The sequence below is a fragment of the Symphodus melops genome, assembly GCF_947650265.1.
Source record: "Symphodus melops genome assembly, chromosome: 21".
In the NCBI taxonomy this organism is placed as follows: Eukaryota; Metazoa; Chordata; class Actinopteri; order Labriformes; family Labridae; genus Symphodus; species Symphodus melops.
Window position 1 is genome coordinate 609,723 of NC_136711.1, and position 19,346 is coordinate 629,068.

Genomic DNA, 19,346 nt, shown 5'->3' on the forward strand with positions numbered 1-19,346 from the left:
TCGCCTTGTTACCTAACAGAGTCACTGATCTGATAATCCAGCCAAACAACGGCTCCTGCTGGGGTCTTAAGTCGTCGCCTTGATTCCATTACATAGAAAGAGGATTATTTATCTGTTAGAGGAGCTAATGCCTCGGAGAAACAAGATAGTCAGACTTTCATAAGGGACTGATGCCCGTCCACGTTAGCTTAACGATGAAACACAGAAAGCGTGCGGCGCTCGGAGGCCGACAGATGTTCGCACAACTGTTCAGAGCGGAGCCAACGTTTCTTCACAAACACAGAAAAAGCTTTTTTTTAGACTTCACACACAAAGACAAAGAACAGCTTTGTGTAAACAGAGAGTTCAGCTTCCTACAGGAGAAGGAAACAGGAAGTTCATAAGGCAGGGGGATTTCTGAGCGGACTTTATATCTGCACCTTAATGAAACTCTCTGCAGCATCGTTCACATACCGACCTTAAAGCTCGTTTCATCCACACGAGACACTCAACATATAATCATCATATATCAGTATATGTAGATCGTTTTCCCGTCTATTATCTATATCGCTTCTTCCTGTTTGGGGTCGCAGGGCGCTGGAGCTGGTCCCAGCTGTCAGTGGGCGAGAGGCGGGGTTACACCCTGGACTGGTCTCCAGCCAATCACAGGGCTGACAACCAATCACACTCACACCTACGGCCAATTAAGAGTCACAAGTGAACCTAAGGAGCATGTCTTTGGGATTCAAACCAGCAACCTCCTCGCTGAGAGGGGACAGAGCTGAGCACTAAACCGCCATGCCATAAACCTGGTACCAGGAGTGTACAGAGACTGTAGTCCTCCAAGCAGGCAGACCAAGTCAACCCTGCGGCTCCTTCCCTCATGTTCTTCATCACTCGCTCTCTCCCAGTCTCCACACACTCTGTGCAACATTCTGCATGTTGTCCAGACGCACGCCGCGTCCCACCAGCTCTCTCTGGAGCGTGAGCGCAGCCATGAGCAGCTGTACAGACATCACAGGAAGAACTACAAAATCACAGTAGGAACTACAAAATCACAGTAGGAACTACAAAATCACAGTAAGAACTACAGAATCACAGTAAGAACTACAAAATCACAGTAGGAACTACAGAATCACAGTAAGAACTACAAAATCACAGTAGGAACTACAAAATCACAGTAAGAACTACAGAATCACAGTAAGAACTACAAAATCACAGGAAGAACTACAAAATCACAGTCGGAACTACAAAATCACAGGAAGAACTACAAAATCACAGTAGGAACTACAAAATCCCAGTAAGAACTACAGAATCACAGTAAGAACTACAAAATCACAGTAGGAACTACAAAATCACAGTAGGAACTATAAAATCACAGTAAGAACTACAAAATCACAGTAAGAACTACAAAATCACAGTAAGAACTACAAGATCACAGTAAGAACTACAAGATCAGAGAGAATGGAGTGTTGGACTGGTCAGATTCTGGTTTTGAGTAGTTTAAAGATAAATGAAAAGATGAACTCAGAAAAACAGCAGCATTATGAAACATATTTAAATAATGAAGATAAAAATATGAAAACAATCTTTTGTGTGGACGCTCACCTCTCTCGTTCTCAGGAGCCACGTAAATGAAACTTCTGCAGTTCTCCCCTGGAAGACACAAAACAGACATTTGAATCAAACTCAGAATATTTTTAGATTCACTTCTCCGACAGGCTGATAAAAAGAGTCACAGCCCCCCCCCCCCCAGACCATGACAGACCTGCAGCCTGGGTCAGACAAATACTCAGAGCAAATGTTTGAACACGCACACACACACACACACACACACACACACACACACTGTAATCTGAGCAAGCTGGAACACACATCAGTTAGTGTCAACAAGTCCATGTTTCCTGCTTTCTGTGTTTTTACATGTGACGTGTCAGCTGAAGTGAAACATGCTGCTTAGATTCATGTGAGCAGTGTCAGTCCGTGTTCTCCATAAGGCCTCCATGCTTTTACAAAGCTTCATGGAGAAATGGATTGACAGACAGTTTAAGTCTTCTTCATTTCAAATCTTGGAACAATTTTTTTTTTTTTATTAACCTTTATTTATCCAGGAAAAAATCCTATTGAGATTAAAAACCTCTTTTTCAAGGGAGTCCTGGTCAAGAGGCAGCAAACATTACACAGTCAGGCTCACAACATACAGACAATTAACAGACATTAAAATGATAAAAGACAATGAGTGATAAAACATCTTTAAAAACAGTTACAAGTAAAGGAGTGTGTCTCAAGTTCTCTCAGCTTCGATTTAAAAGCATTTAAAAAAATCTGTTTTCAGACCTGAAGGTTGTTTTTAAATTCAGTGTTTAGAATATGCACATTGTTGTTTTTAATGTTTCTGACCTCCTTTATGAACATCTCATCTTTAGTTCATCTTTAAATCATTTTAACATCTTTCTTTGTGTTCCACGCGCTGAGCTGGATTCATCTCTGGCTGACTCCAGACATCCGGTCTAACGTGGGTGACATTGTTTTAAATGTACAGTATCGGATCTTTCTGGATTACTGGATCGACGTGCCTCTCTCTGACGCAGCTCTCCGCGCGCTCAGCCCGCGCGCCTGGCTGCGCTCCGCTCCCCGTTCAGCTCCTCCAGTCAACTTACCGGACATGTTGATGTTTTGCTCGCAGGAGAACCAGATCCCGGTGTGAAACTTCCTCATCACGTACTTGTCCTCTCCGGTCTCCCAGATGTACTGAACGAGCCGCGTGTCGTTCATATTGGAGTTGTTGAACCGGATGCAGAACGACTGCTTGGCGGTTACCGGCCCGGTGCACAGCGGCTTCACCACCTTCCGCGTGCCCTCGCACCAGTAGCTCGTGGTGAGAGCCGACACGGCCAGAAAGAGCGCGAGGAAGTTCAAGGTGAGAGCCAGCGACGCTCTCCGCCGCCGGTCTATCCCCATCACGGCGCGCGGAGGACCGAACACGGAGGATGTAATCCCTCTCCTCGGGTGACACTGGATCCGTCTGCGCCTCAGATCCTCATTATCCCGTTAGTCCGTCCAGTGTGTGCGTGTGTGTGTGTGTGTGTCCGCGGCCAATTATCGCAGCGCGTGCAGAGCGCCTCTCTCATCTGCTGCTGCCGGAGCTCACGCGCTCAATTTGTAGGCTGCACCCACCTGATACACCCCCTTACACACACACACACACACACACACACACACACGAGGCGTAAAGGACGCAGCTCGCTGGATTGTATCTGCTGTCTGAATAATGTGCTGAGTTTTGATATAGATTTATTTTTCCCATCCACAGACTTAAACACTCTTTAGACTTTTGACTCTGTTGATTTCTGTCATGAACTATTGACAGGTGTTAATGTGAGACATCCACACACTGACTCACACTCTTTGTCTTTAGCTCTGAATCACAGACGAGTCATTGGGCTGTTTAACACGAGCATCTGAACACACAGGGAGGTGACATTTATAAAGATATACAGACTGACGCTGCTCTTTTCTGTTTAACTTTCCTGTCATTGAAACATTCTCTTCATATTTCATTTCCACATGACGACGGAGGAGTGACAATGACACCAGAGGAAAGCTCGGAGCTCACAGGTGGACGTCTCTCACACACGCCACGCAGGACTCAGATATGTCACATTATCAGAAGGGATCAAATATAAAACACGACAGCATGGATCACAGAAGTTTCCTCCGATGATAAAAGGTGGTTATGGTTGCTTCATGTGCTCTAAGTTTGAATCAGAATGATCCATCAGAAAAGATCCTGTACAGATCTGAGCGAGCACACGTCCCGTCTGTATACGGTAATATTGAGTGTGCACCGTGTCATATCGGCACGCTGTGTTGTCCTGCACAGTGGAAAGACGCAGTCCTCAGTGCACACTGTTATCAGTTTGTTAGGCCTGAAATATGCTCAACGTTCGTACCAAACAGACACGTACGTGTTCTGATTGTCACTCGCGTTGTCTTTGCATATACTCGCAAAGTCCAAACATAACATACGTGTCTTACCGGAGGCCTCCTGTAGGGGGCAGGCAGCCAAATAGAGCTCGGTGTGTCTACCGTTTGTGTGGTCCTGAAACGGATATCATAAAGATGGTTACAGTGTCCTGTTCCGTCCTTTTTAAAAAAACGCCTCCTATATGCACGTCAACCGCCAAACGTCCGGGGAAACCATAGAAACCAGCGACTGTATATATTAAGCCCACGAGCGCCTCTAGCGGGACTGACGATACTGCAACTTGCGGACGCGTAGTTGTACCCGCGACCACCAACGCCAGGTACGCAAGTGCGTATCCTGCGTTGTCGGCTGTGTATCGAACGTTGAGCATATTTAGGGCCTCGGGAGATATGAGTGTCAGCACAGGTAACACTGGGTCTGTGCACACTGTTAGCAGACCAGTTTGTTAGTGGGAGATATGAGTGTCAGCACAGGTAACACTGAGTCTGTGCACACTGTTAGCAGACCAGTTTGTTAGTGGGAGATATGAGTGTCAGCACAGGTAACACTGGGTCTGTGCACACTGTTAGCAGACCAGTTTGTTAGTGGGAGATATGAGTGTCAGCACAGGTAACACTGGGTCTGTGCACACTGTTAGCAGACCAGTTTGTTAGTGGGAGATATGAGTGTCAGCACTGGTAACACTGGGTCTGTGCACACTGTTAGCAGACCAGTTTGTTAGTGGGAGATATGAGTGTCAGCACAGGTAACACTGGGTCTGTGCACACTGTTAGCAGACCAGTTTGTTAGTGGGAGATATGAGTGTCAGCACTGGTAACACTGAGTCTGTGCACACTGTTAGCAGACCAGTTTGTTAGTGGGAGATATGAGTGTCAGCACTGGTAACACTGGGTCTGTGCACACTGTTAGCAGACCAGTTTGTTAGTGGGAGATATGAGTGTCAGCACAGGTAACACTGAGTCTGTGCACACTGTTAGCAGACCAGTTTGTTAGTGGGAGATATGAGTGTCAGCACAGGTAACACTGGGTCTGTGCACACTGTTAGCAGACCAGTTTGTTAGTGGGAGATATGAGTGTCAGCACTGGTAACACTGAGTCTGTGCACACTGTTAGCAGACCAGTTTGTTAGTGGGAGATATGAGTGTCAGCACTGGTAACACTGAGTCTGTGCACACTGTTAGCAGACCAGTTTGTTAGTGGGAGATATGAGTGTAAGCACTGGTAACACTGGGTCTGTGCACACTGTTAGCAGACCAGTTTGTTAGTGGGAGATATGAGTGTAAGCACTGGTAACACTGGTAACACTGAGTCTGTGCACACTGTTAGCAGACCAGTTTGTTAGTGGGAGATATGAGTGTCAGCACTGGTAACACTGGGTCTGTGCACACTGTTAGCAGACCAGTTTGTTAGTGGGAGATATGAGTGTAAGCACAGGTAACACTGGGTCTGTGCACACTGTTAGCAGATCAGTTTGTTAGTGGGAGATATGAGTGTAAGCACTGGTAACACTGGTAACACTGGTAACACTGGGTCTGTGCACGCTGCTGCCGCTGTGAACATGTTCAACTCTACAGCTTCTATCACCTCTGAGACCTTCATCAGTTTGAGTCTCCAAAGGAGAGAAAGATTTACAGCTGACATGGAAGTTTATCAAAGAACCGCACACACACACACACACACACACACACACACACACACACACACACACACACACACACACACACACACACACACACATCTAGCAATCTAGCAGGACGTAAAACTGACAAACACCATAGAGAAATATTTAGGACAGTATCTGAGAACACTGCTTACAGTGTACGTGTGTGTGTGTGTGTGTATGTGTGTGTGTGTGTGTGTGTGTGTGTGTGTGTGTGTGTATGTGTGTGTGTGTGTATGTGTGTGTGTGTGTGTGTGTGTGTATGTGTGTGTGTATGTGTGTGTGTGTGTGTGTGTGTGTGTGTGTATGTGTGTGTGTGTGTGTGCGGGTATTCAACACATCTGGATGCCCATCAGTCATTTCCTCTGACTGCTGTGGCTATGAATTAAAATGAGAAATATGGTCTATTTCTCTGTGTGTGTGTGTGTGTGTGTGTGTGTGTGTGTAAGTGACAGTTGGGTGTGTGTGTGTGTGTCTGCATGTGTGTGTGTGTGTGCATGTGTGTGTGTGTGTGTGTGCATGTGTGTGTGTATGTGTAAGTGACAGTTGTGTATGTGTGTGTGTGTGTGTCTGCATGTGTGTGTGTGTGTGTATGTGACAGTTGGGTGTGTGTGTGTGTGTGTGCATGTGTGTGCATGTGTGTGTGTGTGTGTGTGTGTATGTGACAGTTGTGTATGTGTGTGTGTGTCTGCATGTGTGTGTGTATGTGACAGTTGGGTGTGTGTGTGTGTGTGCATGTGTGTGTGTGTGTGTGTGTGTATGTGACAGTTGTGTATGTGTGTGTGTGTCTGCATGTGTGTGTGTATGTGACAGTTGGGTGTGTGTGTGTGTGTGTGTGTTTCGAAGAAGGCTGTCGAGGAACTGCAAACGTTTGTCCCCTGAGATTAAAAGTCATCATTCTTCCTCCCTGCCCTCCTTCTTCCTCTGACCTACACCACCCCATTACACACACACACACACCCACACACACCCACACACACACACCCACACACACACACAAGCAATATCCATTCAGTACAATAGATTTCTCCCAGAGTTGATGTAGAATCATAATTAATATCAGCGATGCAGCTACTGTGCTTCCAATCACATCCAACGTGTGTGTGCTTGTGTGTGTGTGTGTGTGTGTGTGTGTGTGCTTGTGTGTGTGTGTGTGTGTGTGTGTGTGCTTGTGTGTGTGTGTGTGTGCTTGTGTGTGTGTGTGTGTGTGTGTGCTTGTGTGTGTGTGTGTGCTTGTGTGTGTGTGTGTGTGTGTGTGTGTGTGACAGCTCCCTCAGGCCTCCAGAGATAATCAATAGTGGGCTGTAGTGTCCTACGTGCACACGTGTGCCACTGTCTCAGTTTGAAGATGATCCTATAGAGGAGGGAGGTCTCACTCGGACTGAAATATCTCTGCTGGACTTATTTTCTGCCTCAGAGGAGAGAGGCGTGCAGGGCCGGTCGGCGTGATAAATTCTGCTCACACATGATGACCTTGCTGAAGCCGGTGGAGCGAGGGGGCAGAGAGATAAATATTACAGATGTTTCATCTTCAGGGAGGGAAGGTGTGAACAGCTGATGTACTGTCAGAGGAGGTTAAAGCACGCTCAGCACGAAGGTCATCTATTTCTCTTCTCTGGCATCTTCACATTTCTCCATCTATGACATTTATTTGTTTCATAAGAGGACGAGACGAGCAGCAGCTTCCTGATCCACAAATATTCCAAACTTCAGAACATTCGGATGAAACGCCCCAATGCTGTGTAAATATGAAGTTCAGAGGCATGATTATAGAGCCTTGTGGGACGCCATAAAGAAGTGTTTCCTGTGGTCTCGTCTCTTTTGATTTGAACTGTCCTCTCTGTGCTGCTCCGCTCGCTCCGTTCAATAACAGCCAGCGGTGAAGAGAGATAAGTACAGGCTGCTGAGGCAGGATGTCATTCTTCATGTCCTGCAGTCCGTGACCCCAACCCATCATAGCCCCCCCCCCTCCCCCTGTAATGAGCTGAAGCAGAGACGGTTTGTATTTGCTGTTAACAGGCTCGGCCTCCCTCTCTGTCACAGCGTCTTCATGAACACACCTGAGCCCGGAGCTCCTCCAGATGTGATTAACGTCTGAAAATAATGTCAGGAGTGCATCACTGACTCGTTAGCTCCTCGGCTAATGGACATGTTCACCGCTGTCTACCTCTGGGCGAGTTTCACAGAGTCATTACTCTCTCTCTCTCTCTCTCTCTCTGAGCTGAACGTCTATAAACCAATAATCCTTCCTCAACACGCTGCATTCACAGAAGACGCTTTATTGGTTTCAGTAATCGTACCTTTAATTGGAGGCAAAGCCGGACCTGGATTCACTCTGCTTTCTCAGGAATAATGAAGAACCAACCCGGGTCTAAACCGAAGTGACAGGGCGGCGCACTCTCAAGTGTTTGTGCACGTCCTTCCTGTCGCTATGACAACAGCCTGTTGTTCATTAGCCGCTGTATGACCAGCACTGCTGTTCATTATTTGCTGCATGTTTTATATTGGAGATCGTTTATTTGCTGATCAGACACGGAGCGAGGACGAGGTGGGGACACGATCCTTCGGAGACAAAACTACAGGAAGATCAAACGAACGAGCGCCGGTGACGTCAACAGCTTTCTGATTGGTTGAAAGATTTTCAACTGGAAGCGCTCGGAGAGGCCACACAGACGCTGGGTGAACAGGGAGCAAAGTCTTTATAACATGAATATGTTCTGTTGCGTGTGCTCGTCACATGCACAGGAACTCTGACGTGATGACGCTGCAGAGGAGTCACATGGTTCAGCTTCATGCTGGTCAACACGGAGCATCTGAGCTCGTTGCTGCAGCCTTCCTGCAGCATCCATTTAAAACAACGTCACGCAGCTGAGGGGGACACAAAGCCAATGTTTATTCATACCAGGAGACAAATCGTGCTATGTGGTAGGTCAGCTCGTCATTTCAACCTCACATGCTCCCTTAAAGCCCGACGTTACAGGTGACCACACGCTTTGATTTGATTCACCACCTCACACATATTTCCTCTCTCTCTTTTTTTAAATCAGTGAAACAGAAGTTTGATTTCTGTTTGAGAAGTTCAGCTGTGTCCGCGGGTTCAGTGGCCTACTTTCCACTGAGCTGATTTAGTGGAGAAAGAATCTCATCCCGTCTTTTCACTCTCCTCTTGTGTTTTTTTTTCCGAGGTTAAAAGGAGTCTCAGGTGGCGGGGCGCACTTGCCAATTACAAAGCAGACACAAGCGTAACAGAAAAAGAAGGAGGCTGAGAGAGAGAGAGAGTCACAGGGCCAAAGATGGATTCTTCCCCGAGCCGTTATTTTTAGCAGAAACGTAGCTCATGAGGAGCGATGTAAACGCAGACGTGAAGTCGCAGCAGATGGATCGGTGATGAGATCAGAACACCTGCTCGGCTGCAGAGTGTCAGACGTGGTGATAAATGAAGGTGTCACGGTTCATTATGGAGACGCAGCTCAGGTGCTTTATTAGGATCCAGGGAGCTCTAATTTATGATGCGACAGGATAATAGATGAAGCTAACGAGGGAACGTGCACACCACACTCGGGTTCCGTTCTCTGCTCAGGGTTTGAGGTTTTTACCTTCAGCTGAACAAATGTTCTGATGTTCTGCAGAAATAAAGGCAATTTCAGGAGGAGTCAGCAGAAATCTCCAAATAAGCTCCTCCAATCACTGACTTGTATCCACTCCTAAACTCACGCGCTGCGTTGTCATTGGCTGGAGGAAACACACCAGCTCCAACCACAACAAATGTGATTCTCTCCACGACTCCCTCCCCCCGACCCCTGATGAAAACGACCTCCTAGCTGACCGTAGTCATAACCGAGCTGAGGAAGAGAATGTGTTTATAGACGAGCTGGTCATGTAGCCGAGTGTGATGAACATCACAGCAGCTCAAACAGCAACAGTCATGTTTTACACTGAAGCCTTTCTTATCATATCCTCTTCATGTGTGTGAAAAGGTTTGAGTCTGGTTCCTGTCCTGAATAAGGACATGCAGTACGGGAGCTCAGGTTGGGGAGAACGACAGCGCCATAGATCTCCATGGAGCCTTACAGAGTCGGATTACTCTGTCTCTCATTTATGAATCACACGCTCTCTCTTTATGAGCTCCATACTTCACAGCTGGATGTCTATGAGCTGCTTTTATTCCTCCCTCTCTGCAGCACATGAGATATGATCCAATATGGCAGCTTTGGAGGGTCAATAAGCTTTTAGTAACGCTTCACTTGGACCCTGGCAGCGACCTGATGTACGATCCAGAAACACACGCAGAGCGCTGTATCAATCTTACTGCTGGTTTGTGCTCAGCTAATTCTATTAAAGTGCGCCTGCTGTTTCCTCCCCATGACTCGGGGTGAAGACGCTGGAAGGTGGAGCTCTTGGGGAGATTGTTTTTAAAGTTCTGCAGGATTCAGTAATCCAATGAAGACGCGAGAGCAGGGCTGATAAATGTCCTAAAAGCAGGAAGTTCATCACACTGAAACAAATACTTAACTCTGTGATGATTCAAATGTGATTCCTTAAACAAACAGAGAAAATTAAAAAAGAGGACTTTAGGATCTAAGAAAAAACGTGCTTCATTATGAACTACAAGATCACAGGAAGAACTACAAGATCACAGGAAGAACTACAAGATCACAGGAAGAACTACAAGATCACAGGAAGAACTACAAGATCACAGAGAACTACAAGATCACAGGAAGAACTACAAGATCACAGGAAGAACTACAAGATCACAGAGAACTACAAGATCACAGAGAACTACAAGATCACAGGAAGAACTACAAGATCACAGAAGAACTACAAGATCACAGAGAACTACAAGATCACAGAGAACTACAAGATCACAGGAAGAACTACAAGATCACAGAGAACTACAAGATCACAGAGAACTACAAGATCACAGGAAGAACTACAAGATCACAGGAAGAACTACAAGATCACAGAAGAACTACAAGATCACAGAGAACTACAAGATCACAGAGAACTACAAGATCACAGGAAGAACTACAAGATCACAGAGAACTACAATATCACAGAGAACTACAAGATCACAGAGAACTACAAGATCACAGGAAGAACTACAAGATCACAGGAAGAACTACAAGATCACAGGAAGAACTACAAGATCACAGGAAGAACTACAAGATCACAGAAGAATTACAAGATCACAGAGAACTACAAGATCACAGAGAACTACAAGATCACAGAGGAACTACAAGATCACAGAGAACTACAAGATCACAGGAGAACTACAAGATCACAGAAGAACTACAAGATCACAGAGAACTACAAGATCACAGGAAGAACTACAAGATCACAGGAGAACTACAAGATCACAGAGAACTACAAGATCACAGAGAACTACAAGATCACAGGAAGAACTACAAGATCACAGGAAGAACTACAAGATCACAGGAAGAACTACAAGATCACAGAAGAACTACAAGATCACAGAGAACTACAAGATCACAGAGGAACTACAAGATCACAGAGAACAACTACAAGATCACAGAGAACTACAAGATCACAGAGAACTACAAGATCACAGGAAGAACTACAAGATCACAGAGAACTACAAGATCACAGAGAACTACAAGATCACAGAGGAACTACAAGATCACAGAGAACTACAAGATCACAGAGAACTACAAGATCACAGGAGAACTACAAGATCACAGAGACCAAAATCAATAATCATCAGAGACTCGGTTCACTGTTTGGCAGAGAAAAGAAGACGCTCTCTCACCCTCCTGAATAAGATCAATCAATCAATCAACCTGTAAAGCACCTTAACAAGTGGAAGCAGGTGAAGGACTTTACTGACTGTTATATCACAAGGACCCAGCTTAATCCATCAGAGCGTGACAAGAAAACACTATAACATCAGACATCTGCCAGACTGTGCTGGTCTGGAGGGAGACGGGATCAGATGCAGGACGAAGGATCGGATGGGGGGATTGGTTGCAGTTTTTCTGCATGGTTTTGCGACAGGATCTTCCTGATCTTAGAGATGTTACAGAGGAGACAACAAGCTGTCCTGTAAATGAGTTTCATGTGAGAGTTCAAGCAGCTGAAGCAGGCTGCAGACACAAAACGCTGCAGTCAGCACTTTCACAGACGCACGCCCACGTTGAAGGACCTGCAGAGTTAATAATCCGGCTCCTGAGGTGGACTCACAGAGGTAACGGTTGTGCAGTGTTTCCAGATGTTAAAGAGTGAAAGCATTGGAGGATATACACACAGACAGAGTAAAGAAAGGCTTCACGAGATGCTGCTTGTTTTATTGGAACATTCAGACCTGGAGCGATGCACGTCAAGGCCCCTGTAACTCATGCAGCACCGTCTGGATCAGAACCTAAAGTCCATCCGGTCTGCGTGCACAGGTGACGGGCTTCTCGGCTCTGTGAAGGGAGCGAGACGATTTATTACGATTTATTAACCCTAACCCTAACACAAAAACAGCTGTACAGAGTCTCCTGTCCGCTCTCTGCTGTGTCTGGATGAACTGTGCGTACCTGTGCGTACCTGCTGGTTTGAGACTACTGGGGCCCAGACCGGACCAAGAGACATCTGGGGCCCAGACCGGACCAAGAGACATCTGGAGCCCAGACCGGACCAAGAGACATCTGGGGCCCAGACCGGACCAAGAGACATCTGGAGCCCAGACCGGACCAAGAGACATCTGGAGCCCAGACCGGACCAAGAGACATCTGGAGCCCAGACTGGACCAAGAGACATCTGGAGCCCAGACCGGACCAAGAGACATCTGGAGCCCAGACTGGACCAGCAGGTTTAGTTGAATGAAGCAGCTGAACATTGTTAAAGTTTGGCATCGAGGCTCCAGCCTCGTCACCGACCTCGCCATAACCCCCCCCCCCGTGTGAGCGGACAGGTGGATGCTGAAGGGGGGGGGGGACACAAGACAATATTAAAAGAGAGGGAGAGAGTGGAGATCTTGGGAGAGCGTGAAAATGACGAGTCAGTCTAAAATGTGTGCAGCCTGAGCGGTCTGCCTGAAGGAGCTCATTAATGTTTGAAGGTAAATCCATCAGCTGACTTTGTCTGTGAGACGTGTAGCATGAACACACCTCTGGTTTAAATGATGGGACAGGTGGGACAAACACTCCCTCAGTCCGTGTGTCTGACTGTGTCGCTCATCGTCTCCCTCTAATTACTGCACGCTGTCACACACGGCGTCCTCCCTAACACATGCTGAGCTGCACGTCACCCTGAGACCACGAGGAAGAGGAGCTGAGGGGACAGGAGGAAGGAGTGTGGTTGTTAGCTGGAGCATATTTGGAGCTGAAGCGCTGGAGACAGGACGAAAGCCACGGCTGGTGGAGATGTGTGTTTGATGTTACTGAAGCTAAAGTAAACTTAAAGTGTCTCTGTCAGTGAAATGCTCCTTAAACTGAGAGTCCTGATTCATCTGCTGCTGCACCAGGGTGCTGTGCTGTTCCCTCTCAGCTAGCTGAGCTAACGATAGGAGACGTTCAGAGGAGCTGATGGTGTCAGCACCATGACAGTTCCTGCAGCAAACAACACAACTGATTTATTATCTGCTGCAGCCTGTGGACAGAGGACGTCACCACGGTGCGACTGTGAAGCGTCCTGACGATGATGAGTGTTAAAGGTGACGGGAGGTGATGCTCATGGTGCTAAAGTCTTGTTTTAGAAGCTGCACATTGTTGCTCCTATAAAATGTTTCTTCAAACTTTCTTTGCACATGACTCTGAAACACTTCCTGAAGTTTTCCTGCCGAGCGTCACGTGTGAACACAATCAGCCGGATGTTCCTCTCTTCTCCTCCGGGTGCAGCGGCGCTCGCCGTCTGAACACAGTGAGTGGAGAGGCGGCGTGCACGGAGTCAGTGTGGAGGTGATGTTTGTATGAAGCGAGTGTGAATGGGCCTCACGCCTGTTTACGAGCTCCTGTAGAAACAGGAAGTCTTGCAGTGGTTGAGAGCTGCAGAGTTTCTCATCAGATTTGTTCACAGACAGAAAATCAACTGAAGACGTTGAAGCTGCAAAATGATGAAACGTGAAGATCTGACGCATCAGTCCGTCTGCAACCGGACTCAACAGAACCAGACTGAACCATCGTCTGAGAGGGTGAGTGTGTGTGTGTGTGTGTGTGTGTCTGTCTGTGTGTGTGTGTGTGTGTGTCTGTCTGTGTGTGTGTGCGTGTGCGTCTGTGTGTGTTTCTGTCTGTGTGTGTGTGTGTCTGTGTGTGTGTCTGTGTGTGTGTCTGTGTGTGTGTCTGTGTGTCTGTGTGTGTGTTTCTGTGTGTGTGTGTGTCTGTGTGTGTGTTTCTGTGTGTGTCTGTGTGTGTTTCTGTGTGTGTGTCTGTGTGTGTGTGTGTGTGTCTGTGTGTGTTTCTGTGTGTGTGTGTGTCTGTGTGTGTGTGTCTGTGTGTGTGTGTCTGTCTGTGTGTGTGTGTGTGTGTGTATGTGTGTGTGTGTGTGTATGTGTGTGTGTGTGTGTGTGTGTGTGTGTGTGTGTATGTGTGTGTGTGTGTGTTTTCACCCTCCCTACTATCCTGCAGCCTGTGGGCTAATTAGGTTGAGTGACTCCACCTGAGCTGAATTGAAGGGCGGAGCCTGAAAGGCCGAGTGAAGAGAGAGAGAGAGAGAGAGAGGAGGAAGTGAGCAACAGTCAGGTTGTTTTTATTTAAACTTGTTTTCTACCTCGGACTGATGTTTTCCTGTTTTGGACATATTTTGGTAAATAAATTAAATTTCTTTTTTTGCATCAATATCTGCCTCCTGACCTGTGTGTGTGTGTGTGTGTGTGTGTGTGTGTGTGTGTGTGTGCGTGTGCGTGTGAGTGTGTGTCAGATGATGTGAGGGGGATTAAGGGTCAGTCGGGGACACAGCTGTGATGGACAGATGTTGTAAAGTGGAGAGATGATGTGTGTGTGTGGTGTCTCCTCTCATACATATTCTGTGTATCCAGAGGAACAACAGCCCTCCTCCCTCTCCAGTGTGCAGCAGTGAAGCTGAAGTTTCCCTGAGCGGCCGAGCTGCAGAGACACATGGACATCACGTGCCAGCAGCTCTGAAGACAGGATGGACGGAGAAACACAGTCAGTCGGGTAAGGTTATCGACTTTCAGAGAAATGCTTGTTTGTAATCTTTGCATTTTAAAGACAGACTTAAGCTTTAAAGCTCTCATCGGAAACCACTTGATGAGAAATGAAGACCGCAAAGATCCCAGCAGGAGCAGATTTCCTGTCAGACTGGGAGGAGTGGCGACGGACGGCTGGGCGAAGATTATCCGGTCTAGACGGCAGATAGGCATCAATCAGTGTGAGGGCGAGGTGAGGCGTGTTGATCCTGGAGGATTTACCTCCGACTTAAACCCTGTGAGAGCGACTGCTCACCGACGCCACGAGGGCTGAGCACAACGTGACCTCGAATAACACCTTTCAAAATAGAATACACTGACTCTTTCCTCCGTCTGTGAACGCCGCGGTCCGTCAGCACCAAGGCGTCGCTCACCGCCACATTAGTCGATGCTCCTTTTCAACGAGCGCCGCCATCAGTCTCCGGCGCGTCCCGGCATCACCGATAGCTCTCCTCCATCTCAAATACACTGCAGGCTTATACTGCAAGCGCGACCCGGACAGGAAGTCAGATGAGGACAAGCATCCGCTCAATTTCAAAATAAAACATAACACACAGCTTCCTGAACGTATTTTCTACAATTCACTTCAGACGCTTTCATCCAACGTGACGAACATCAGAGAGTAACCAGGACGCCAGCGAGGCTCAAGAGAGGCGTGCAAACTAACAGCTTCAAGTCTGATTGGACACACTGCTGACAGGAAGTGACACATGGCTGACAGGAAGTGACACACTGCTGACAGGAAGTGACACACTGCTGACAGGAAGTGACCAGAGGCAAAGCACAACAGTAGCTGTGTCCCATTCCAGAGGTTGCAGCCTTCGGAGGGCGTGGCCTTCGCGGTCCACAAAGGCCACGCCCTCCGTGGACCGCGAAGGCTGATCCACGCGGTCTCCGAAATGAGACGGTCCAGTTTTCCTACTTGCGTCACCCACTGTTCTCTCCTAGCAACCCTGAGAGTGTCCGTTTTTTGATTGCACCGTTTTATCAACACAACTCAACCGCAAACACCTAATTTTTATATTTATATTTATTTTATATTTACAATGGAGCCTGGAGATAATTAATTTATTTATTTTGATAGTACAGTTTTTTATGATTCTGAAAAAGAGAGAGAGGGAGAATTATATGCGCCGACGTGTGCTTTACATGTGCTTTACATGTGCTTTACATGTGCTTTACATGTGCTTTACGTGTGCTTTAAGTGTGCTTTACATGTGCTTTACGCGTGCTTTACGCGTGCTTTACGCGTGCTTTACGCGCGCTTTACGTGCGCTTTACGTGCGCTTTACGTGCGCTTTACGTGTGCTTTACGTGTGCTTTACGTGTGCTTTACATGTGCTTTACATGTGCTTTACGTGTGCTTTACGTGTGCTTTACGTGCTTTACGTGTGCTTTACGTGTGCTTTACGTGTGCTTTACGTGTGCTTTACGTGTGCTTTACGTGTGCTTTACGTGCGCTTTACGTGCGCTTTACGTGCGCTTTACGTGCGCTTTACGTGTGCTTTACGTGCTTTACGTGGGCTTTACGTGTGCTTTACGTGTGCTTTACGTGTGCTTTACATGTGCTTTACGTGGGCTTTACATGTGCTTTACGTGTGCTTTACGTGTGCTTTACGTGTGCTTTACGTGTGCTTTACGTGCTTTACGTGTGCTTTACGTGTGCTTTTCATCATCATACTTTATCACCATTTAACATCTTTCAAACATGGGTGTCGTTAACTATTGGACAGAAATAAAACCCATCACTTGCATTTAAAAGTAAAATTTGTATCAGCTGCGGAGGTCTGGGTTGGGTTCACCGTGGACGCCATTGTTGATGTTTACCGTTGCGCGCAATGCATCTTGGGAAGGGAAGGCTGCAAAGGATCCAACCGTTGAAGCCTCCAAAATCGGGGAAAGGAAGGCTGCATTTCTCGGCTGCATTCGAAGGAGCCGCTGAATTGGGACAGAACTTGTCGCGCCGGTGTAATCGGTCTTAGAATGCAGCCCAGGAAGGCTGCAGCCTCTGGAATGGGACACAGCTTAAACCAGTCTATTCCAGTCTATTCTGGAATGGGACACAGCTAGAGAGCTCGAATTAGGATTGAAACTATTTTAACCATTTTGAAACCATTTTAAAATCACTATATGCAATCAAACCCATCATCATCATCATCATCATCATCATCATCATCATCATGATGAATGCTACTTTGCTACTTTACAACGCACTACCTCACTTTTTAGCTTAATCTGCACTCTGTTTATATTGTTAATACTTTAATTTATCCACATACTACCTCATGGTGAAATACTCACAAGTGCCCTCGTCTGTCGATTGTCTGTCGTCGTTATTTGTTGTCCAAAATGTCTTTAGTTAAGTTATTTGTTTTATAGTATCGTTTTTTATTGCTAGTTCTTAGTGCTCTTTTTATGCACTGCAGGTTTGCACGGGGGGTTGGGGGGGACTGCAATTTCATCTGTGCTGTATGTTTAACATGGAGCATATTTGACAAATGAACCTTGAACCTTGAAGGACGTAGGTGTTCATGAAGAGTTGGGTCTTTATGTTTTTCTTAAAGGTGTAAGGAGCCTCTGCACCACCAGGGGGCGACAGAGGAGAAGAGGCTAGTTAGCATTGAGATCAGACTCTTCCATGACGGTCACAGAGCGAACAACAAACTGTCTGTTCAGAGCGCTGCAGCTAGCTTAGCATTAATCAGACTGCAGCTAGCTTAGCATTAATCAGACTGTAGCTAGCTTAGCATTAATCAGACTGCAGCTAGCTTAGCATTAATCAGACTGTAGCTAGCTTAGCATTAATCAGACTGCAGCTAGCTTAGCATTAATCAGACTGTAGCTAGCTTAGCATTAATCAGACTGCAGCTAGCTTAGCATTAACCAAACTGCAGCTAGCTTAGCATTAATCAGACTGCAGCTAGCTGAGCATTAATCAGACTGCAGCTAGCTGAGCATTAATCAGACTGCAGCTTGCTTAGTATTAATCAGACTGCAGCTAGCTTAGCATTAATCAGACTGTAGCTAGCTTAGCATTAATCAGACTGTAGCTAGCTTAGTATTAATCAGACTGTAGCCATGACGAGGCCGTGAGACAGACGCAGCTCCTCACATATCTGTGTGAGCAGACGGGATATTAGACACTGAGCTGCATTAGTTACACTGGCTGCTTCTTCATCCTCACTCACACTGAATCCCCAGCTGACTGGGGGGCGGGGCGGGGGGCGGGGGGGGGGGGGGGGGCGGGTGATTGCCTGGGACTTTTCATTTTACCACTGAGTTGACCTGCTGCCTGCCAGCAGAGAGGCTCATGAACCTGTGCATAGTTTAAATGCTGACGCTGTTTTAAAGCAGCTCATTACACAGGAGAGGGCGCCGCTCTCAGAGGAGCGACCACGTGCACACGTTTCGCTCGTCTCTCTCACAGCGTGGCGTTGCTTTGTAGATGATTTTCCTGTAACACCACAGCACATCAGAGCGTGTTTCCATGGAGCGTGGCGAGGAGCAGCATAGATGGAGAGGCAGAAAGATCAGGGGAATCACAGCACGGCGTGAAAACAGCCACAAAACATCCAGCACTCTGCACCGCAGGGTTCAGTGGCGCTCTGACCCAGATACACGCTGACGCTCGGAGCACGGGGGCAATTACTGAAAAGAAGATTGAGCCGGCACAATGCCTTAATGAGACATGCGCTTTAAAGTGCAGGAAATGAATCAGAAGATAAGAACGAGCCTCGGGCTGCAGAAGTGAAGAAACGCTGTGAGAAAGACGGCGAGCTTATCGTGGGAACAATTCTCTCTCGTGTTATGTAATCTGAACCAACGCTGGATTCTCCTCGTGTTGGGAGCAGGTTGTTTCTGTTTGCAACATCCAACACAGATAGTTTCTTTTCTCTTCATTTGTGATGAATCACGAGAGCTGAAAAAGCAGCAACAAGTGTTTGTGTGAGGCGGAAGTGGGACACGTAGTTTACCTGTGTTCGGAGCGACTCGCCTCCTCTTCAATCAATGCAATCAGCTCCATTCAATCCCAGACGGCAGGATCGCTCACAGAGCTCCTGTTCGAGTGTTTGTGTCTGGAGAAAGTCGTGTTGGTGCTGCATGCAGACTTAGAAATCCAAAGGTTCCTGAGTGATGAGAGGAGGGCTGTTTGTTTGGTTCTGATCTGAAGTCAGCTCCTCTGAGTTTCTTTTACATTTTTATTTTTATATATATTTAAGTGTTTTAGGTTGAATGTAAAACATGTTTCCTAACTTAAACGTGGATCTCTCCTCAGGCCAGGGGAGGGAGAGAGAGAGTGATGTCTTTAGTGTAGAGAGGTTGCTGTCAGTATAGATGCAGCTCAGGAAACCTTTTAAAAACCTCCGAGGCTCAGAGCTCAAAATCTAAACTGGCATCAAGACGAAGGCGACGCAGGAGGTCACCTGACGTGCGAGGAGCGGCTTTAAAATGTTCTTCTTTAATAATTCTGATCTGTCATCGATTTACATTTAAAATCAAACAACGTTCCTGATCATGTTAATGATCGAGGGCTGTAGCCATCAGCAACACTGAAGTGTGACGCCATGAATAAC

The 19,346-nt window shown here is 46.9% G+C and overlaps 1 protein-coding gene across 1 annotated transcript in view; it reads right to left on the bottom strand.

Annotated features, from left to right (window-relative positions):
- gsg1l2b (gsg1-like 2b) overlaps positions 1 to 3,162 on the bottom strand; it is an 11,380-nt gene extending 8,218 nt beyond the window's left edge. Inside the window, exons 1-2 of the mRNA XM_079333852.1 lie at positions 2,640 to 3,162; positions 1,588 to 1,635 (exon numbers count right to left, since the gene is read on the bottom strand). Coding sequence (XP_079189978.1) covers positions 1,588 to 1,635; positions 2,640 to 2,940 — 349 coding nt within the window. The 5' untranslated portion in view covers positions 2,941 to 3,162. The remainder of the gene's footprint in view (positions 1 to 1,587; positions 1,636 to 2,639) is intronic.
- Positions 3,163 to 19,346: the final 16,184 nt, after the last annotated feature.